General features: G+C 47.2%; 1 protein-coding gene across 10 annotated transcripts; it reads left to right on the top strand.

The window, feature by feature from the left end:
• The first annotated feature begins 3,704 nt into the window (after positions 1-3,704).
• On the top strand, positions 3,705-19,424 carry LOC128332137 (myosin-6-like). 10 transcript variants are annotated; one of them, XR_008310568.1, is made up of 9 exons: positions 3,705-3,888; positions 6,073-6,175; positions 7,266-7,769; positions 7,954-8,130; positions 8,283-8,422; positions 8,532-8,622; positions 9,418-9,520; positions 10,244-10,335; positions 11,699-11,987. XR_008310568.1 is itself a non-coding variant. In XM_053266500.1 (7 exons), the coding sequence occupies exons 2-7, from the start codon at positions 11,987-11,989 to the stop codon at positions 16,526-16,528; spliced, it is 672 nt and encodes a 223-aa protein (XP_053122475.1). In that variant the 5' UTR covers positions 10,788-11,116; positions 11,808-11,986; the 3' UTR covers positions 16,529-19,424. The 10 variants fall into 10 exon arrangements, 5 of the variants coding, with proteins under 5 accessions (XP_053122475.1, XP_053122476.1, XP_053122472.1 ...); XR_008310569.1 differs by lacking the exon at positions 6,073-6,175; XR_008310567.1 differs by having other exon boundaries at positions 6,073-7,769.
• The last annotated feature ends 4,101 nt before the right edge of the window (positions 19,425-23,525 follow it).

Genomic DNA, 23,525 nt, shown 5'->3' with positions numbered 1-23,525 from the left:
GAGGAGTCGTTGGGCACCTCCAGCTCAGACATCAAATTAATTGTGGAGTCTCCATCTAGGTCGGCCCAAATCCGATTGATTTTATCTACGAAAAACTATGAAATGAGGGGAGACTCCTCAAATCCTAGTGGGGGGGTGTGCATCCCTGCAAAATATTAGCAGTATTCACAGCTGCACTTATAGAAGTTGCTTAGATTATCTTCAGTAATTCCCTGCAGATTATCTGTCTCATCAAACCAAACTTGAACATATTTGCTTTTATCTTAATTCTCTGCTGCCCCCATGTGGACAATTTACCCTGTTTATTAAATTAATAAGAAGTGTTTATGGTATTTTTATCTGGTTTTATTCTACCCTGTATGTTGATTTGGAAGCCTCATACTGAAAGGCAGCTAGTAAATGGATGAAATATAAATGCACTAAACCTGAAAAATGAGTACTGCAGCACCTTAAAGTCTAACCAGATGACTTTAATGTTCCAGGTGTCAAATTGACGGAGGTTTTGATCGTTAGAATCTTAACAGCATTAATTCCTTCCACTTTCCACTTTACTGGGCATTATTATCTCTTGTATACACAGTCAGACAGGTGTTATTGACTGGTTTGTTTTATCCAGACATCGAGTCCTTCCCAATTATTATTATTATTATTATTATTATTATTTTACATTTATATCCCGCTGTTCCTCCAAGGAGCCCAGAGTGGTGTACTACATACTTAAGTTTCTCTTTCACAACAACCTTGTGAAGTAGGTTAGGCTGAGAGAGAAGTGACTGGCCCAGAGTCACCCAGCAAGTCTCATGGCTGAATGGGGATTTGAACTTGGGTCTCCCCAGTCCTAGTCCAGCACTCTAACCACTACACCACTTAGCGGGATGTTCCTTGCTGTTTAGCAGTAGTCATTCTACCAGCATTGTTTTCCCTGCATTAATTTTCCCATACACCCACACTCCACCTAACTTCATTTTGCTCAGTTCTTACCCCATCTTCTACTGCCCTCTTGTGGCAGATTCTAATTCTATCTATCTATCTATCTCTGATATTTTTATTTGGTTTTATTCTAGCTTGTATGTTGAACTAGTAGCTTCACGCTGAAAGACAGCTTGTAAACCAATGAAATAAAAATGCAGAAAACCTAAATATTGGGTATTTCAGTCCGTTTGCGTCATGCTGCATACCTCAGATCGATGGAGGCTTTGATTCAGTCAGAATCTCGACACGGTTCATTCCTTCCACTTCCCTTCCTCCTGCATATTAGGGGGACGCCCCTGCCCACACTCACACAGAGCAGTCGTGATGCTATCTTGATAGATTTCCCTGCCCTCAGCGTGGAGCTACCAGAGGTCCCGGGTGTATCTGGAAAATGGGCCTTGCCACCCCTTGGGAGGAACCTCGCTCCCCTCCCCGCCCCTCCCCTTCCCTGGCCAGCTGCTCCTTCTGCCACCTCCTTGCCTGCCTGCTGCCCCTGCCTCCTCCCTCTCCTCTGCTGCCCACTGCCAACCTGCTCTTGCTGCTCCTGGACTGAAGCAGGAGGTGTTCGGAGAGAGCAGGAAGCATTTGAGTGGGTGGCTGAGGGCAAGTGCGAGCAGAGGAGGAGAGGTGGGCTTGTGGTAGCAAGCATGACCTGTCCCCTTAGCTAAGCAGGGTCTGCCCTGGTTGCATCTGAATGGGAAAGTTGATGTGTGAGCACCGTAAGATCTTCCTCTTAAGGGATGGAGCCACTCTGGGAAGACCATCTAGGTTCCATGTTCCCTCCCTGGCGGCATCTTCAAGATAGGGCTGAGAAAGACTCCTGCCTGCAATCTTGGAGAAGCTGCTGCCAGTCTGTGTAAACAAGACTGAGCTAGATGGACAAATGGTCTGACTCAGTATATGGCAGCTTCCTAGGTTCCACCCACTGGAACTATGTTCCTATGTTCCACCCACTGGAATCCTATGTTCCTATGTTCCACCCACTGGGTGGGGGAGGGATTTCAAGTGCACAAGCCGTGCTGGAGGGGGCTGGATACGGGTCATCCCTCCCCTAGTTATGCCACTGCCTGCAATTATCGACATCGACACTCCTCCAAACTTGAATTTGCTCACTTCTTTCCCAATCCTCTGCTGCCCTCGTGTGGTGCAGTATTTTAAAGGCAAAACATTCATTTGTATCATGAACTGACGTCAAATCAAGTGGATGAAACAGGAATCTTCATTCCTTTTTTTCCCCTATTAAATTTGTACTTCTCCCTACTTCCAAGGAGCTCGGGATGGGGTGCATGCCCTCCCCAATTTGCTTTCCCAACACCCCTAAAAAGAGGAAGGGAGGGGAAGGAAATCCCACCGTGACTGTAGCAAACATATATACAAATGATATAAAGCAACCAAACTATGGAAATATATATTGAGAAACAATAAACCAATTACTGATACTCATGAAGCATAAATCATAAATCCAAACACAACATTTGGACAAGAATAATGATATGTACAATGATATTCAAACCATCACATAATACAAAATACAAAAATATAAACATGTACAATAACAGTCCAACGTTTCCAGAGGAGGTATGACCAGCAAGGCAAAATAGGGCTGCTGAATAAATGGGCAAAGTTCAATGTCATCCATACAATAGTGGAAGTTCCAAATTACAGAAGAGCTGCATCAGACGTCGTCTCAATAGAGTGTGGAAGTCATCAGTCACTTAACTTAACCCTCATGCCCTTTCAGGAGAATGCAAACTGAACGTATAGAGATGTAGCTGAGCAGGGCAAAAGAAAGGGGGGTGCTGGCTTGTTTGAGAATGCTCAGTATCATCCAGGCAGGAGGGAAAATTCCCAATTGCAGAGAACCAGTCAAGCGTGGCTTCAAAAGATGTTGTAAATCAAAGATAAAGTCCACTGCACGCCCTGATGCAGGAATGCAAACTAAACAAGTCGCAGTCGAACAGCTATTCTGGATACTCGCCGTTTCGCGATATCGGTACCTCATTCCTAGAGCTAAATAAAATTTTGCCTCCACGGCTGCCCGGCCATTGCCCACTACTGCTGCCACGCCTCACCGGGTCTGCCACCTCGTCTCCATGGCTGCCCGGCAAGCCAATTCTCCCACCGCCACTGCGGCCTGGCCTGCTGCCGCCGCCACCACCGCCTGGCCCACTACTGCCACAGCGCCGGGCCCACCGCTTGGCCTCTGCAGCCGCCCGGCCGGACAATTCTCCTAGGTGCGCCAGCCAATCAGGCAGCTCCGCCGCCCAGCCAATCAGGCTGGGTGCCAGGACGCACATTCTATGGCACACCCAGGAGAAATAATATATACTAGTGGGCCCGGGCACAGAGCATCTGTGCCTCTAGTGCGGCCGGGCCCACCGCCGCCTGCGCTGCGGCCGGGCCCGCCGCCTTACTTCCACGGACAGGCCCGAGAGTGCCGCCTCCGGGCCTGAGAGTGCCGCCGCCGCCGCCGGGCCCGAGGGTGCCGCGGCCGGGCCCGAGAGTGCCCCCGCCGCCGCCGGGCCCGAGAGTGCCCCCGCCGCCGGGTCGGAGAGTGCTGCTGCCGCCGCCGGGCCCGTCGCCACGGCCGGGCCCAAGAGTGCCGCCGGGCCCGGCCAGGCCCGCCACCTCGCCTCCGCGGCCAGGCCCGGCCAGGCCCGCCTCCTCGACTCCGCGGCCGGGCCCGCCTGGTTCCCCGGCCATGGCCGCCGCCGTTCTCCTGGGTGCGCCAGGACCAATCAGGCGCCCCCGCAGCCCAGCCAATCAGCTGGGCTGCCGGGACGCATTTCTCCTGGGCACACCCAGGAGAAATATATAGATAGATAGATTTATTGCTCTAGTCCAAGACCAGAAAACAGCAATAGACATGACAACCAACAAAATACAGATTTATAAGTTACTTCTTACTACATACAGGTAAGTATGTTTTAATGGTCTGATTTTTAATAGTTTTAATCTTTAAAATTTTAGATTGTTTTTAACAATCTAACCTTTTTATTTGTTTTTTGTTGTTGTTGTTTTGTTTTTTTATTGTTTTGTTGTAAACCACCCAGAGACTTGCATTTTGGGAGGTTTACAAATATGTTAAACAAACAAACAAAAATTAATAGGGAATTTTAGAAAGCTGTTTTAACAGAGACAAGGAGCAGTACTACAATGACATCTGTAAAGACCTTGAGGGTGGAAATAGACACAGAAAAACAAGGCAAGTTTTCCAAAATACTCAGAAGGAGGTTCCAACCTCAAATGAGTATGTTAAGGGATGCTAAAGGACAGATAGTAACTGATTCAGAGAAGATCAAACAGAGATGGAAGGAGTATATTGAAAATCTGTACAGAAGGGACATCTGCATCCAAGATATTCTCTAGAAGATATTCCCTACCTGCAAGAACCCCTAGTACGGGAAGATGAAGTTAGATCAGCACTCCAGTCATTCTTTAGTTAGTTAGTTAGTTAGTTAGTTAGTTTGATTTCTATACCGCCCTTCCAAACATGGCTCACTACCAAATCAGAAGGCTACAGGAATTGATGGAATAGCTACAGAAATATGGCAGGCAACAGAAGAAGAATTAGTCTAGGCTCTCACCAAACAATGCCAGCAAATTTTGACAACGACACAATGGCCAACAGTTTGGAAGAGGTCAGTCTGCATAACCATACCAAAGAAAGGAGACTGAACAGATTGCGCAAACCATCACACACTATCCTTAATTTCACATGCTGGCAAAATAATGCTCAGGATCATTCAACGCAAATTAGAGCCCAATGTGGAAAGGGAAATGCTGGATGTTCAATCTGGTTTCAGAAAAGGCAGAGGAACGAGAGAAATCATTGCTGATGCACACTGGATAATTGAGAAAGCCAAAGAATACAAAAAAGAAGTTAATATGTGCTTTATTGACTACAGAAAATCTTTTGATTGCATCAACCATGTCAAGTTGTGGAATATCCTTAGGAAAATAAGTGTCCCAGTATGTCTCATTGTTCTCATGAGAAACCTATACAGGACAGGAAGCCACAGTATGGAAGGAACATGGTGAAACAGACTGGTTCCAGATTGGCAAAGACAAGGCTGTTTACTTCATTAAACTTATATGCTGAACATATACTGAGAGAAGCTGGACTGGAAGAAGATGAGCGTGGTTTTAAATTTGGAGGAAGAAACATCAATAACTTGCACTACACTGATGAGACCACTCTGATAGCTGAGAATGTGGATGATTTGCAAGCTCTAGTAAAGAAAATCACAGAGCAAAGTGTAAAAATGGGACTTCAACTAAATGCCAAGAAGACTAAACTAATGACAACGGGTACAGCAACCAACCTCAGAAATGACAATGAAGAATTGAGATGTTACAATGGACAGCCAGGAAAACAAACAAATGGATCATAGAACAAATCTATCCAGAACTTCCACTCAAGGTACAAATGACCAGGCTCAAACTATCATACTTTGGTTACATTACGCGAAAACACAGCTCCCTTGAGAAGTCCATAATTCTGGGGAAAGTTGAAGGAAAGAGAAGAAGAGGACAGCTAGCAGCAAGGTGGATGGACTTGAAGATGACAGCAATGAAGGCACCACTGAGAGACCTTAAAGGCCAAGCTGAAGACAGATCATCCTGGAGAGAATCCATCTATGTGGTCGCTAAGAGTAGACACCGACTTGACGGCACCTAATCAAGGCTGTTGCCTCCGTGTATCATTGTCATACTGTAGGTCCACCCAAGGGGGTGTTAAAAAGAATCCCCACAAGGCATCAGCAACAAGAGCACCAGAAGCAGATGCTGCAGTGTTCTGACTCTGCCATTTAGAGATTTTGGCTGTTCTTCCTTGTTTGTTCACTGGGCATGGATTGTGACTCCTCTGGCTCAGAAAACAAGACATTTACGATCATTCACACCCTATACAAATAGCTGTAGAAACCTTAGAAGAAGAACTATTTGTTATGTGAGTTATGGGGCAGGGAACATTTTGCATTGGCTACAGGGCATCACATACTGCTGGTGCTGGGCAAACCTAAGAACTTCACACCAAACCTTTTGTAAGTATTCTCTGTCTTTCCACATATTCAGCATTTCTGAAATCTCCTTTACCAGGGCCCTATTCAAACATTATGTTGTACCTGCATTCAGACGACTGCTCCGTGTTCATTTTAAAAGGGAAGCTGGCCAGAGGCCCTGCACTACAGCAAACAGATAGGTAGGATATACCGCTGTACTTGCGTGCAACATAACATAACTGTAGCTGCGGGCAGATCTGTACCTGTGCACACTTTACACAGTTGTGTGGGTGTTGAAACTAATGTGCAATGGAGGCTCATATCTGTTTCCAGTTCAGGGGGAGCCACCAAGTGTCTGCCAGACTCACCTCTGACATCACACTCAACTCTGGGGACTGGTAGCTAGTTCTGTAATTCTGCACAGGAACAGTTGATGGGCCCATATTCTGGCTGAGATTGTAGTGGTTGCTGGATGTGTCCAATCCCTCAGGGACCATCTGGAGGCCAACAGAGAGGGCTCCTGAATTCCACTGAACTGTAACCGTGGGGGTAGAAGACGGTGACCAAACAGACCATAGTGACCTGGGTGGCATCTTGGTCACTGGCCAACTCCGAGAGGGCCAAGGGGAGCCAGGGAAATGGCCACCTAGGGGCGGGGCTGTTCTGTTTTTATCTTTTAAGTGTAGCTAGTGATGTTAATTATGTATCACTGATAATGCTTGGATTCTGCTGCTTATGCTGATTCTTCTAGCTGTAGTTTCTACTTTTTAAAAAAAAACTTAATCATGCATTCCAGCTTTACATATTTTTGTTAACAAAGCTACATTGAGAGCCAGATGAGTTGGCGGCAACCACAGACAAACCTCTCCAGATGATCTTAACAGGTGGTGGGGCTCACAGCAAAGAAGATGCTCTCTGAAATACCCAGGACCTAAGCTTTATAGGTGATAATTTGTGTCTTTTAGAGCATTCAGAGCATTCAGCACTGAAGCCCGGCCTGCCAAATCCTCATAAGGTTGTAGCTGGTCAGCAGTCTCACTGGGACTTGGTCATCACTAACATACTCTGGATACTGGATACTGTGCAACAAAATATATTTCAAACCTAATAGTTTATCTCCAAGTTAAATAGTTTGCAAAATGGCATCATGCACTTGGAATTAAATGATGTTCTTTTGGTAGGTGTTTTTCATGCAGAAGAGGGCAAAGGGAGAACAGATCGTAGGTCTGCTGATGGGAACATGAGGTACATCTGCTGAGTGTCGCCATAAATGTCACTCTTTCCAAACAGCTTCCAATAATACGTGTGATTCTGGAAGGATTGCCCAAAAGCCTCACTGGCTGCCAGACTCTTCCTTCCAGAAAGTCTGAGTGGGGCTACAGGACTGGAAAATTTCACCCCACACACTCTCCTGCTACATGATATAAGGAGACCTAGCAGACAGCTGGGCATTCACTTGGGACCTCACTATGCAGTCCAGTGTCTTCTTCCTATTTCTGGGGCTCCTTTTGCCCAGAGACAGCATGCCATTTCCTTCCAGACAGGATGCTACAGGTGAGTTTACATCTCCTCCTCTCTCCTGCCTTCTCCTCCATGCCTCTTGGTGAAATCTCTTTGCCTCTCAGCCCCACAAGCTTATTCCCACTGGGTAGCTGTGCTCGTATGTATCCCTGCAGGCTTCTCTTGATCTCCTCTCTACTAGGTCCTGCTCAGCCTTTTCCCACAGAGAGTTGGACTGCACTCGAGCTGACCCTGGCTAAAGTGGAGAAAGAGAAGCATGCCACGGAGAATAAGGTAAGGGCTGAGAAAGGAAGGCAATACTTGAGAAAAGGTGAAAATAGTCTTCACCAAGCACTCCAAGAAGCTTTGTTGATGTTGTCTGGACTGGGTGGAGACTGGGATGGTGGGAGTTCTAGTCCAACAACATCTGGGGATCTAAGGTTGGGAACCCTTGCCCTAACCTGTGACATGACCGCAGGTTAAGAACCTCACAGAAGAGATGGCTGGCCTGGATGAGATCATTATCAAGTTGCCCGAGGAAAAGAAGGCTCTGCAGGAGACCCACCAGCAAGCTCTGGATGACCTACAAGCCAAGGAAGACAAGGTCAACACCCTCACAAAAGCCAAGCTTAAGCTGCAGCAACAGGTGGATGATGTAAGTACTTCAGCCTGGGACCTGGGCCACCAGGCTGGTCCTTTTTTTAGTTTTGTTGAAAGGAGGACCTTGTATCTGGTGTGGAAGGAAACTTGGGTAGCAATGTCTTGCTTAGATTCTGGGCCAGATGTCTTACTTCCTTTGCTCAATAGTTGGAGGGCTCCTCCGAGCAAGAAAAGAAGATCCGGATGGGCCTAGAATGGCCGAAGCTGGAAAGCGACTTGAAGCTGACCCAAGAGAGCATCATGGATTTTGAGAACGACAAACAACAGCTGGATGGGATTCTGGAAAAGTAGGTTGTTTCCTTGTACAATCAACTCCGCAGCCCTTTTACAAATGGAACCCGCAAGGTCTGCAAGCCACTCCCTTGCTGGATCCAAATTGTCTCTTTTCTCCCCCAGGATAGAATTTAAGCTCAACATGCTGAACGCTAGAACTGAATTTGAGGAAGCATTGGGTCGCTGGCTGCAGAAGAAGATCAAAGAGCTCCAGGTAAAATGTGGAGGGCAGGTCTGGGTGTGTTTATTAAGGCTGAGCCGGAAGTGTTCAGTAGAAAACTTCCAGCTTGAATCTGGAGAACCTGGGAGAACCAGATTCACAGTGGTAGAACTTTCAGCCTGAGTTGGATAACTTTGGGCTTGAATTCCATCCCCCCCCCATTTTAAATTCTCACCAACTGGGGCCGTGAAATGTGTTGTGCGGGGTGGGGGGCATGTTGGCCCAAGAGAAGATGCATATTAACCTCAATGACAAGATTTCTTCTAAGCTCAGGATCAAAATGATGACCGAAACCCAGCATTTCTGGGCAGAGACAAATAGGTACTACCTGAGCAAAACCAAAAGTTCTCTAAAGATCTGTTGCTCGAAATCAAGAAAAGATTACACTTCACATCTCCAGAGTAGTCTTTAGGAGAGCCCTGGCCACAACTCCCATAATTCCTGGCTATTGGCCACTGTGGCTAGGGATTCTGGGGGTTGTAGTTCAAAAACAATTGGGGGGCCAAAGTTGAGCAGGCCTGCTTTAGGTTATTCAATCTAGGCATGGTCCTTTGAAACGGAGCATTTCATGGAATGAGGGGTAGGGTTCGCGCCCTGTACAAATAGCTGTAGCAACCTTAGAAGAAGAACCATTTGTTATGTGAGTTATGGGGCAGGGAACATTTTGCATTGGCTACAGGGCATCACATACTGCTGGTGCTAGACAAACCTAAGAGCTTCACACCAAACCTTTTGTAAGTATTCTCTGTCTTTCCACATATTCAGCATTTCTGAAATCTCCTTTACCAGGGCCCTATTCAAACATTATGTTGTACCTGCATTCAGACGACTGCTCCGTGTTCATTTTAAAAGGGAAGCTGGCCAGAGGCCCTGCACTACAGCAAACAGATAGGTAGGATATACCGCTGTACTTGCGTGCAACATAACATAACTGTAGCTGCGGGCAGATCTGTACCTGTGCACACTTTACACAGTTGTGTGGGTGTTGAAACTAATGTGCAATGGAGGCTCATATCTGTTTCCAGTTCAGGGGGAGCCACCAAGTGTCTGCCAGACTCACCTCTGACATCACACTCAACTCTGGGGACTGGTAGCTAGTTCTGTAATTCTGCACAGGAACAGTTGATGGGCCCATATTCTGGCTGAGATTGTAGTGGTTGCTGGATGTGTCCAATCCCTCAGGGACCATCTGGAGGCCAACAGAGAGGGCTCCTGAATTCCACTGAACTGTAACCATGGGGGTAGAAGACGGTGACCAAACAGACCATAGTGACCTGGGTGGCATCTTGGTCACTGGCCAACTCCGAGAGGGCCAAGGGGAGCCAGGGAAATGGCCACCTAGGGGCGGGGCTGTTCTGTTTTTATCTTTTAAGTGTAGCTAGTGATTTTAATTATGTATCACTGATAATGCTTGGATTCTGCAGCTTATGCTGATTCTTCTAGCTGTGGTTTCTACTTTTTAAAAAAAAACTTAATCATGCATTCCAGCTTTACATATTTTTGTTAACAAAGCTACTTTGAGAGCCAGTTGCGGGGTTAGTCTGCCGCAGAAAAAAAAACCAAATAGCCTTGTGTCACCTAAAGCCTAACCCATCTCTCTCTGTATTTCTCTTAGGCGTACCTGTCGCTAATCCCATGCATGGTAGCTCCTGCAAGAGTTCGTGAGCAAGCTGCCAGCAAGGGAAGATGAAAGCAGCGGTGCGGGAGGTGAGGGGGGAAATAAAATGGTGGTGGGTGAGAGGGGAACAAAATGGCAGCAGGGCAGGTGGGGAGAGAAAACAGCAATGGCGGCAGTGGGTGGGCTGTGAAAGAAATCAGCAGTGGTGGTCCGGTGGGTGGGCTGGCAGGTGGGCAGAACTAGAGGCGCAGACCCTGTGTGCCCATTCCAGCTAGTTTGTATAATTTTGTATCATATGATTCAATAAAACATAGGGTATGCTTCAATAAATGTATATACCAGAGAATTGTTTTCCTGTCATTTATCAGAACAATCAACCATGCATTGTTTTCTAAAGACTGGGAGCTTGGCTTTGAAGGCAGAGATCACTTTAGATCTGCCCTGATTGGCTGGTTTAAATGCCAATATTCCATGGAAGAGCCAAACAGTCACCTGGTGGCCGCCCACTGGCTGAGGAAGGCGGTCGGTGGGGGAGGGGCAAAGGGCAGTTTGAGCTGCCAGAGAATCTCTGTGGGGAGACTTGTCGATAACCGTAAAGAAAAGCCAGATCAGTAAATAACACTGATTTGAATAACAGGCCAACCTGGAGAAGAGAGATTGCTAGCCAGTAGCAGAAAACCAATCAGAAATGGAGGGGGAGGGGGGAATGCAAGCAACCTGACAAAACGAATATCAAACCATCAGATCAGTTTGGTTTGAAATTGTGTTCAAGAATTGGCTGTTAACAGTTCAAATCGAACCAGTGCAGCACACCCCTAATTTAAGGCTTACAAGGGAAGAGCCGGCACTTCTGAACCCAGAAGGAAAATGGTAGGAAGTGAGATTGGTATAATATCAGATTAAATTAAATTAAAACATTAAAAACATTTAAAACCCAGTATAAAAAATTGTAAAACTATGAATCTAATTAAAAGCCTGGGTGAATAAATGTCTCTTCAGTGCCTTTTTTTAAGTTGCCAGAGATGGGGAGGTTGTTATTTCAACAGGGAGCTCATTCCAAAGTCCAGGGGCAGCAACAGAGAAAGCCTGTTCCTGAGTAGCCTCCAGATGAGTTGGCGGCAACCACAGACAAACCTCTCCAGATGATCTTAACAGGTGGTGGGGCTCACAGCAAAGAAGATGCTCTCTGAAATACCCAGGACCTAAGCTTTATAGGTGATAATTTGTGTCTTTTAGAGCATTCAGAGCATTCAGCACTGAAGCCCGGCCTGCCAAATCCTCATAAGGTTGTAGCTGGTCAGCAGTCTCACTGGGACTTGGTCATCACTAACATACTCTGGATACTGGATACTGTGCAACAAAATATATTTCAAACCTAATAGTTTATCTCCAAGTTAAATAGTTTGCAAAATGGCATCATGCACTTGGAATTAAATGATGTTCTTTTGGTAGGTGTTTTTCATGCAGAAGAGGACAAAGGGAGAACAGATCGTAGGTCTGCTGATGGGAACATGAGGTACATCTGCTGAGTGTCGCCATAAATGTCACTCTTTCCAAACAGCTTCCAATAATACATGTGATTCTGGAAGGATTGCCCAAAAGCCTCACTGGCTGCCAGACTCTTCCTTCCAGAATGTCTGAGTGGGGCTACAGGACTGGAAAATTTCACCCCACACACTCTCCTGCTACATGATATAAGGAGACCTAGCAGACAGCTGGGCATTCACTTGGGACCTCACTATGCAGTCCAGCGTCTTCTTCCTATTTCTGGGGCTCCTTTTGCCCAGAGACAGCATGCCATTTCCTTCCAGACAGGATGCTACAGGTGAGTTTACATCTCCTCCTCTCTCCTGCCTTCTCCTCCATGCCTCTTGGTGAAATCTCTTTGCCTCTCAGCCCCACAAGCTTATTCCCACTGGGTAGCTGTTCTCCTGTGCAACCCTGCAGCTTCTCTTGATCTCCTCTCTACTAGGTCCTGCTCAGCCTTTTCCCACAGAGAGTTGGACTGCACTCGAGCTGACCCTGGCTAAAGTGGAGAAAGAGAAGCATGCCACGGAGAATAAGGTAAGGGCTGAGAAAGGAAGGCAATACTTGAGAAAAGGTGAAAATTGTCTTCACCAAGCACTCCAAGAAGCTTTGTTGATGTTGTCTGGACTGGGTGGAGACTGGGATGGTGGGAGTTCTAGTCCAACAACATCTGGGGATCTAAGGTTGGGAACTCTTGCCCTAACCTGTGACATGACCGCAGGTTAAGAACCTCACAGAAGAGATGGCTGGCCTGGATGAGATCATTATCAAGTTGACCGAGGAAAAGAAGGCTCTGCAGGAGACCCACCAGCAAGCTCTGGGTGACCTACAAGCCAAGGAAGACAAGGTCAACACCCTCACAAAAGCCAAGCTTAAGCTGCAGCAACAGGTGGATGATGTAAGTACTTCAGCCTGGGACCTGGGCCACCAGGCTGGTCCTTTTTTTAGTTTTGTTGAAAGGAGGACCTTGTATCTGGTGTGGAAGGAAACTTGGGTAGCAATGTCTTGCTTAGATTCTGGGCCAGATGTCTTACTTCCTTTGCTCAATAGTTGGAGGGCTCCTCCGAGCAAGAAAAGAAGATCCGGATGGGCCTAGAATGGCCGAAGCTGGAAAGCGACTTGAAGCTGACCCAAGAGAGCATCATGGATTTTGAGAACGACAAACAACAGCTGGATGGGAATCTGGAAAAGTAGGTTGTTTCCTTGTACAATCAACTCCGCAGCCCTTTTACAAATGGGACCCGCACAGGTCTGCAAGCCGCTCCCTTGCTGGATCCAAATTGTCTCTTTTCTCCCCCAGGATAGAATTTAAGCTCAACATGCTGAATGCTAGAACTGAATTTGAGGAAGCATTGGGTCGCTGGCTGCAGAAGAAGATCAAAGAGCTCCAGGTAAAATGTGGAGGGCAGGTCTGGGTCTGTTTATTAAGGCTGAGCCGGAAGTGTTCAGTAGAAAACTTCCAGCTTGAATCTGGAGCACCTGGGAGAACCAGATTCACAGTGGTAGAACTTTCAGCCTGAGTTGGATAACTTTTGGCTTGAATTCCCCCCCCCTTTTAAATTCTCACCAACTGGGGCCGTGAAATGTGTTGTGCGGCGTGGGGGGGCATGTTGGCTCAACTGTTAGATCTCCAGGTTCTATGATTCTCCCAAAGGTAGAGATTTATTTGATTCCATTGTGCAAGCTCATCTGGGACCTCAAACAATTGTTGCATACGGGAAATTAGAAACTGCTTTTATGCAAAAGTTCCTACATTGTAGTAAGCTACATTCCACACAGACCTATAGTAAAAGAGCAGCTAATAACTGGTTTGATCTGCATTGCAGGGCTTCACGTAAACAACTGCTGAGTATCTATAGAGAATACAGATCGGGTACAGAACAAACAGTCCCATCAATCTACTATCAGATTAAAAAGGCATACAAAAGTAGTCTTAAATATGCTAAACAACAAGCATTGCGAAATGTCTGGAACAAGCTTATCATGGCCACTACTAATAAAGATAGCCACACTTTTGGGAGATTGGTTTCGGCAACCGGCCAGGTTAATATCCCTTGTAAAATTCCAGCTAGATCGTGGGAATCTCATTTTTTTGCTGTCTATAATGATGCCCAGCCTAGCCAGATCTTTGTTCCCCCTCTGATTGGGGAGTTGCCCCGTTGGCCTCCTGTTACGCCCGCTGAAATAACGGATCTAATAGGTCACCTTAAAAATGGAAAAGCTCCTGGTCCTGATCTTATTCTTCCTGAACTATTAAAATCTAATATAGAATGGTGGGCTTTAGTTCTAGCTAATTTATTTACATCGATCAATAGTTCAGGTGTTGTTCCAGAGCAATGGAAATCAGCAATAGTGGTTCCCATATTCAAAAATGGTTCCCATTCAGACCCATCCAATTATCGACCCATTAGTTTGCTGTCAGTGGTTGGCAAATTATACCTTTTGGATAAGCTTGAGGCATGGATCTCAGAAAATCAAATTTTCGGGATTGAACAAGCAGACTTTAGAGCAGGCCGCTCTACTCTCGATCATTGTATGATCTTGCACCATCTAGCAAAGAAATACTCTAGCAGCCCCAAATGTAAATTTTTTGTTGCCTTTATTGACTTTAAATCCGCGTTTGATTCTATCTCCAGATATTTATTATGGTCTAAACTTGAAAAAACAACAATAGATAAGAGATTACTATTTTTGATGATGCAGCTTTATTCCAATTCCTCATTACGGGTTAGATATGCTATCAATGGGGCCCAAACTGATTCTATCCCCTCTACTCGAGGGGTTAGACAGGGCTGTGTCTTGGCCCCGACACTGTTCAATCTCTTTATCAATGATTTGGCTCCATTTCTGGAGAGTGTGGTCTCTCATGCCCTGAAGCTGGCTAACAAACGAGTGCTCATTTTACACTATGCCGATGACGCAGCCGTGTTATCTCAGTCCAGATTAGGTTTACAAAGACTGTTGCGTGCTTTTGCCGGCTACTGCAATGATAACAAACTATCAGTTAACTACAAAAAAACAAAGGTCCTGGTTTTCTCTAAATCCAGGAAACTATATAAATGGGTAATAAATCAGAACCACATTGAGCAGGTTTACTATAAATATTTAGGCATATCATTTCAATATCATCTAAACTGGAAAACCCAAAGGCTGTCTTCAATTCACAAAGCCCGCAATACCCTTAGTGCCTTTTTGCGATTTTACTACTCTAAAGGGGGCCAGTTTGTTCCCATGGCACTCCAGGTATTTCGTGCTAAGATCGTGGCCCAACTACTTTCTGGAGTCCCGCTATGGATCCAGGGTGTAACAGCTGAACTGGAGAGAGTACAGTCTATTTTTCTGAGAGCAATTTTTGCAGTGCCTAGATTTGTGCCTTATTCTGCTCTATGTTTGGAATCTGGGTCTTTCTCTATTGTCTGTAAAGCCTGGGAGCTTACTTTCGCTAGATGGAGTAAACTCTGTTCTGAGATTCAGGAATTTTCTTTTTTCCAACATCTATGGGTGGATTCTTATCCTAACCCTTGGCTAACATTTGTAAATAATAAAATTATTCAACTGGGACTTTCTCCTTCAGAACTCCTCACTTGGGAATATAATAAGGTGAAGGCAATATTATTTCTCCGGTTGCACGATATTGAACGGCAGGAACTTATGTCTTCAGCCAATAGGACTTGCTCCCCTTTACATTTTGGGATTTTGCCACCCTGGGGAGATAGAGGTGCTAGTTATTTGACAACACTACATTTTTCCAAATTTTGGGCTGCATTTGCCCGGGCCCAGTTCAATGTGTTGCCCTCTTCTCTTTTGGATCGGAGGTTTGCAAAAGATAACCCTGTTGCAGTTTTCTGCCCTTGTGGCGTTGGCCTTTTGGAAACTGTCACCCATGTGTTGTTGTACTGCCCGTTGTATCGGGACGCTAGAGAAGAGCTCATCTCCCCTTTGTTACTTAAATTTCCGGGAAGGTGTGATCTCTTTTATACTTATTACTGCCTCGCGGATTCGAGCCCTGGGACTACAGCAGTTGTGGCTAAATTTTTCTGTATTGCTATTAGGTTGAGGTCCCTATTAAGTGCCTAACTGCGAGAGCTGTCTGTTGTTTTTAAATAATTTATTATTATTGATTGTAATCTGTCATATTGTGTTTTAGCATTGTTTTATTGACGTATTGTGTATATTTGTTACTACCATTTTTGCTGGCCAATGGCCATAATAAAACTGATGATGATGATGATGATGATGATGATGATGATGATGATGATGATGTTGGCTCAAGTGAAGATGCATATTAACCTCAATGACAAGATTTCTTCTAAGCTCAGGATCAAAATGATGACCGAAACCCAGCATTTCTGGGCAGAGACAAATAGGTACTATTAGCAAAACCAAAAGTTCTCTAAACATCTGTTGCTCGAAATCAAGAAAAAATTACACTTCACATCTCCAGAGTAGTCTTTAGGACAGCCCTGGCTACAACTCCCATAATTCCTGGCTATTGGCCACTGTGGCTGGGGATTCTGGGGGTTGTAGTCCAAAAACAATTGGGGGGCCAAAGTTGAGCAGGCCTGCTTTAGGTATTCAATCTAGGCATGGTCCTTTGAAATGGAGCATTTCCTGGAATGTGCTTCTCTAGATGTTCCTAATGGAATGACTTCCTTCTTTTGGATGCAGATGCAGATCGAAGAACTGGACGAGTTGATAGAGGCGGATCAGCAAGCGGCTGGAAGAGGCGGGTGGCGCCACCTCCATGCAGACTGAGCTGGACAAGAAGCAGGAGACCAAATTCCAGAACATGCGGCAAGACCTGGAGGAGGCCACACTCCACCACATGGCCACGGTGGCGGCCCTGCGCAAGAAACATGCCAACTAGGGATGTGCATGAATCGATTTTTTGTTTTGATTTGAACCCAAATTGAAACACCCCCAATTTGTTTTGGGTCCAAATCTGACACACACCGCTCCAATCACCCCTGATTCGATTTGTACCCAAATTTTCCAAATCCGAATCCGAATTGATTCGGATTTTTTAAAAGGCGTCCCAGGGCTAAAAGAGTGAGGATTAGTGCCCAACGGATGGAAGCTAACACCCTAATTTCAAAGAAATTGGGCAAAGGGGTGATTTTTAAAGAAATGTTGAAGTTTTCGTGTCTTTAAGATTTTCCCCATAGGGAATAATGGGGATTTCAGCTGCCTTAGTTAGAACTCCCCGGGGGAGTGGCACCAAGGTGGCCCAGGGTGGGTTGTGGTGGGTAGTAGTGCCCAATGGGTGCAAAGATTTGAAAGGAATTGGACAAAGGGCTGATTTTTTAAGAGTTTCTGAAGTTGGTATGTCTTTGGGGCAGATTCGGAGCAGATAGGGGGTTTCGGGGGCAGAAGAGTGGATCGGGTGGTAGTGCCCCAATGGGTGGCTGCTACCACACATTTCAAAGGAATTGGTCAAAGGGCTGATTTTTTAAAGAATTTGTGAAGTCTATGACAAACAATGAATCTACTCCCATTTGCTACCAGAGAATCTACACTCAGAATACATCAGAAACAAAATATGCAGTACCCCATGGGCTTGTGGGCATGGGGGTGGTTGGCACCCTATGTGTACTATACCACAACTCACTCTGGGTCACCCTGGTGCCCCCCAAGTGGAGTTATGGGATGCTGAAACCTCCATTATTCCCTGGGGAGGGGGGAAGGTTAAAGATGCGCAAACTTCAAAAATTCTTTAAAAATCAGCCCTTTGCCCAGTTCCTTTGGAATCTGGATTGTAGCAGGCACCCATTGGGGCACTACCACCCAACCCACACATCTGCCCCTGAAGCCCCTTTTCTGCCCCAAAGATGCCTCAATGTTACACAAACCTCACAAATTCTTTAAAAATCAACCCTTTGCCCAATTCCTTTCAAATCTGCTTGGTAGCCTGACCCACTGTGGCACTCCTAAGAGGCACCCACAGGCAGAAATGGGCACTGTCTGTCCCCATTGTCCCATAGGGTGGATGCAGCACACATCGCCAACAACAACAGCAGAGCTTTGCAAAGAAAAAGGTTTCCAAAGGTCATGCACATCCTATGTGTCACTCACCACATCCACTGTGTCCCACCACCACCATCCCAGAAATGCAATGGATCTACACACAACAGTGTGGAACAACAACAATGAAATGCACTGCCCCACGCACACCCTCTGAATACAGGGTAACAGCAGCAGCCAGCAACAAGCAAGTAAATAAGTGTGATATCACAGATGCTGCAGACTAGGGCTGCAGACTAGGGCCAACAACAGCATCACATGTGCCCTGCCCTCCCTCCCCCAAGCATTTCTCATCCACAAGCAACAGACAGACACAGCTACATCTGTGGCACCCGGCCATAAAAGCAGGTTAAGTAAGGATGCAAAACAACATTCTGCCAGTGGAACAGCGAGGTTTACCCCCCCCCCGCGCCCCCACCTGACAACAACAGTACACAATATTTTGGCACATTTCTTTGACATTTCTGCAACAGATTGGAGCCTGTGGCACCAGCAGCACAACCTATTGTAGATGCAAGCAATCTAGTTTGAATAAAAACACTGGTGATGCTAGAAGTCACAATATGACCCAATCTTTATTGCAAAGAAATGCAGAGAGAGAGAGAGAGAGAGAGAGAGAGAACCTGTCCTGTGCCCATCCATCAGGTCACCAAAATACACAGGCACAACAACAAACCAAACCAAGGCATCTGAATTGCATTACAGACTTAAGATCATGTAGGGGGAAGCATAGTATACCTGTGCATATGTGCTCTGCGAAAGGGTTAGTGCGTTTAGGGTTAAAATTCACCATTCTCAGGCTGGTAGTGCGGCTGTGCCTGTGTCCGTGTCTGGATGTGTCAGCAGCAGAACACAGAGACTGTGACACATCTTGGTCGGGATGAGCTGCCGTGACATGGGAGGCACTGCATAGGGGGGTGATGCGAGTCACTCACCTTCTACAGCCTGCTTGAGGTAGCCAAGCAGGGGGAGGTTGGCCTTCAAGAAGACCAGCTGCTCAGCCAACTCAGCATCCAGACGTGAGCATAGAGGGATCACCACATCCCCGGCCATGGAGAACAACCTCTCGCTCGAGACACTGGTTGGCAGGCATGAGAGGAACCGACCAACAATGGTTGCCAAGTCTGGCCAGACATGGTGACATGTTGCCCAAAATTGGCATGGCTCCATCCCTTGGTCAGGTAGAGCAGAACAGACTGCTCAGCATGACTGCAGGGAGAGGCAGGTCCTCCTGTCCCCCTGGCAAGACAGCAGAGAAGCCCTCTGTGAACCACCGAGCGGCAGAACGCGGAGATGGCACTGGCCGCTCCATTGGTGCCACTCCAGAGAAACCGTGCTGCTGCACTGGGAAGAAGTGGTAGTGGTGGTGGCAGTGCTGCTGGGGGCAAGCAGTGGGCAAATATTGCTCCGCCTAGATGTGCAAGGTTGATAGAGAAGTATCCCAACAGACTCAAGGCTGTTATTAAAGCAAAAGATGGTTCAACAAAATATTGACATTGGGGGGGTGATCCTTTTTCAATCTCAGTAATTCTTGTTTTTTTGTCTCTGACACTTTTTCTGGACTGTAACTGTGATGTTTTTCAGTTGGATGTTATAGGTTGCATTGGATAAGTACAGCTGGTGAAGGGAATTTTCTTTGTGTTTTCATTTCAGAATGTAAGAGAACCGGAATTTAAGGTCTATCAAAGGGGGTGATTTTTTCCTATACCCACTGTAGGTCCAGCAGAGCTGGATGTCCTCTCACCCCCATGCCCCCACTAGTGGGCTGTCAGGGACATGAAGGCAGTGCGCAACCCACTGTGGCTCGTCCAGAGATCCGCAGTGAAGTGCACACCAGTGCTGGGCCTGGCTGCACGCAACCGGTCCAACACAGCCTCCCTGCATGCTGGGTGCAGGGAAGGCACCACCCTCCTCCTGAAGGTGGTGCATGAGTGGATTTTTTTTTACTCTGGGGCAAGCAGCTGGAGCAGACAGTGGAAGCCAACATTCTCCATGATATTAAAAGGCTGATCGTCCAAAGCCATCATCTCCCCATTGGCCCAGGTAATCAGATATGATTTTGGGCGATCAGATCGCTTCCCCAGAGGCTGCACCCTTGCCCTGTGAGTTTTTCCTGCCTAGGAGAAGGAACCACTGACTGCTTGCTGCGGGTTCTAGAGGAGGCACTTGGCCTAGTGCCATTGCCAGCAGAGGTTTGGAACCCCAGGTGCCGCCACCACAGGTGCAACAGCAGACCCGACGTGCTGAAGTGCTTAGGGTCCTTGCCCCTGCTAACAAGTGCCTTGCAGTGGGTGCAGACAGCATGGCTGGGATCACCAGGGCAAAGCTCAAAGTGATCCCACACCACACTGCTGGACTGTCCTGCAACACAGGGCCGCTTGGGTGGTGGCACTTGTGCTGGTTCCTTCTGGGGCACGCCGCCACCACTGCTCTCACAGCTGGCCTGGGAAGTCCCAGGGACAGGAAATACAGGGGCTTCTTCCTGGGCCTCCTCAGACACAACCTTGGGAACCCCCCCCCACACACACACACAGGGACCGGTGGGGAGGGCAGCAATCTGGATCTGACTGGACTGGCAGCCGGCCTCACCTGCACCACCTCCACATCTGCCACAGGAAGAACTTCTTTCCTGGCAGGTGAGGCCCTCCCCCTAACTGCTGCCCAGCCACAGGCCCTGGCATAGGGCCAGGCAGATGAGAGAAGCCCAGCCTGCACACCAAAGCAGGGGCAGGGGTGACTCGGGGAATAGGCCCCTGTCCCCGCCCCCCACCACGACCAGCAAGAAAAACCCGCCCCCTACATCGCACTCTTCCTCCCCTCTTAGCCATCTCTTTTGGGGCTTCGTTTTAAAACCCTGACTTTTTTTTAAAAAGTTTTTGAAAGAATTTGGGGGCAAGGGGCAGAAGTGGGGTGAGTGTCTCAAGGAAGGGACACTCAGTTGAGAGAAGGGCCAAGAACAGGGGCTTCAGCGGAGTGTGCCTCCTGCAGTTGTGAGTGGGAGTGGGTGGTAAGGAAGGAGGCTAGAGTCTGTGCCCACTGCCCACAGAGCCTGTAGGCCGCTAGGCTGGGCACAGGGAACAGACACAATATAGGCTGCTGTTGCTGGACTACTGGCTGGGGTGATGGCCGAAGGCCTTACTTGTTTAAAGCAAAGTTGGGGGTGGGGTGGGTGGTAAATGGGTGCAGTGAGGAGACTGGAGTGTGTGCCCACTCAGAGCCTGTAGCCTGCTGGGCAGAGAATACTAATACTAACACATATAATGGGCACAGAGGGCTGGAGGGCAGGCTTCTGTTTTTTAAAAATGCAAAAAAAAAAATCTTTGTAATGGTAAAGAAGACAGAATTCTTTTTTTAAACCACATGGCTACGCTACCCTTCTAACCACCTACTAGTACTAGCTAACGGGGATCTCTCCCACAAACAGAACCCCTTTTTCAACTTCTTCTAAACTAAACAACACACAACTTTTTTAATTCAATTGCAACCCAAAACTTCCCTCCAAACAGGGGGAAAAAACCCCAAGAATACACAATTCCAGAAGGGTGTGTGTGTGTGTGTGTGTGTGTGTGTGTGTGTGTGTGTGTGTGTGTTCAAAATGGGTACTCACTCCGTCTAAGGCTTCAACCAACCACATTGCATCCAGTATTCCACTTCTGTGGTCCGGTCTCTGACAGTCTGCTCTTTCTTCTTTAATCTTCAGATGATGGGGCTGGGGCGAAAGCCTGGAAAATCTGGGGGGAGGGGTGGCTAGCTGGCCAGGTGGCCAGTGGCCACAGGCACTCTGGGGCTGGTGGCTGGTACAGGCAGGCAGTGATTCTCTCAGCAGCAGGAAGGGGGTGAAAAAAGAATCAGATATTCTTTTCTTCTCTAGAATTCTCCTTTTCTCTACAAAAAAAAGCAATGAATGCAGCAGAGAATCCACCCCAGGCTGGCACAGGCACTGGCAGGCTGGGTGGCATTGGCAAGCAAGGCAGGCTGGCAAGGCAGAATAATAGGCAGCCAGGCAAGGCAAAGCAAAGCAAAGCAAAGCAAAGCTCACTTGCTCTCTTCTCCCACGAGGCAGAAAAGCAGAATGGTGGCTGCTGCCTCTTTAAATCTCTTTGAAAATCCCTCCTTGAACTCCCCCCCACCCTTGCCCCTTCCTTGACCTTCAACCTGACTAATGTGGGGTCATTTAGCACTTACAAGAGTTGGGAATTGTACAGCCAGTGCAGTTTAATGTCAATATATTGCAATATAATTTTTGAGTCCATGTATATGATCCATCAGGTGTATAAGATTTATAGAAGGGTTTTCAGCAAGATTCTACAGTGATGTTCGGAGATTTACAATGCACATCCTTTCATATTGGTTCCACCTCCATTTATTTTTTCATTTTTTTATCAGTTTAGTTCCAATTGAGATTGGTCCTTTTGGTAGTTTCATCCCCTGTGAGACTGCAGCTTGCTGCCTCCAGGTAGCATCTGCGGGGAGTGTGTGCAGGATTGGGTCCAGGAGTGGATGACGCAGCAGTTTCTGGGGTCATCAGCCCAGCTCTAGGCCCAGCGTCCATATTTTTTAATGAAAAACAGGATATAGGTTCAATACATATATCGCTTCAGCCCTCCAGCTGTTGTTGGACTACAACTCCCATCATCCCCAGCCTCAGGATCCTGTAATCAGGGGTAGGGGTGTGCACGGAACCACCAACTGCGGTCCGGCACTGGGGTGGGGGGGTAGCTTTAAGAGCGACGGGACGGTTTATTTACCCCTCCCGCCACTTTCCCGCTCTGGCGCCGTAATTCTAGGAGTAATTGGGGCGGCAGGATACCTCCCTGCCGCCCCTTCTCCTCTGTTGCTGGAAAAAACTCCCAGGAGTCCTTTGTGCACACACACGTCACAGAGATGTGAAGTGCACGCATGATGTCTCTGTGATGTGCGCGCGCGCAAAGGACTCCTGGGAGTTTTTTCCAGCAACAGCGGGGAAGGGGCGGCAGGGAGGTATCCTGCCGCCCCAATTACTCCTAGAATTATGGCGCCAGAGCGGGAAAGCGGCAGGAGCGGTAAGTAAACCCTCCCGCCGCTCTTAAAGCTACCCCCCCACCCGAACCAAACCACCCAGGTCCGGACCGGTCCTTTTTCAATGGCCTCCAGACCGGTCCGGGCCCATCCCTAATCAGGGGTGAGAGGTGTTGTAGTCCATCGAGAGCTGGAGGGCTGAAGTTGTGCACCCCTGACTTAAATAAGCATCCCATAGACTCAAGCAGCCTAAAATAGTTCATTTAAATGCTAAGAAACGACCACAGTCCAGGTAATTAAATTGTTTGGGGAGGGCACATGAAATAAAAATGACACAGCAGACTATTCGTTTCTTCCAGTTCTTCCTACTTCTGTAAATGTGGCCAAGTTCTGTTTTGTTGCATCCAGACTTGGTAGAGCTTGTATTAGCAATTTGAATATTTTGTAAATTATAATTGTATTATTTTAAACGTTAAGCTGGTCTAAAGACCGTAATAAATTTACTACTACTACTACTACTACTACCCATTTCTTCCTTTCCTGCTATGGTGGAGGTGGAGGTGCGTGTGGGCAGGAGGGCAGGGTTGGGATCCTATTCACGATCCTCACAAATAGCCAATATTTCCATTCCACTGGCTTATTCGGTCCCCTTCCATTCCATGATCCCCCTCCTTAAGAGTTTTACTCCAAGCTACCTGCCTCTGTCCACCAAACTTGAAGTTGCTGCCTGTTT

The sequence above is a fragment of the Hemicordylus capensis genome, chromosome 6 (assembly GCF_027244095.1).
Source record: "Hemicordylus capensis ecotype Gifberg chromosome 6, rHemCap1.1.pri, whole genome shotgun sequence".
Classification (NCBI taxonomy): domain Eukaryota; kingdom Metazoa; phylum Chordata; class Lepidosauria; order Squamata; family Cordylidae; genus Hemicordylus; species Hemicordylus capensis.
Note: the sequence above shows the minus strand (reverse complement) of the source record. Positions and strands in the feature narration are given on the sequence as shown.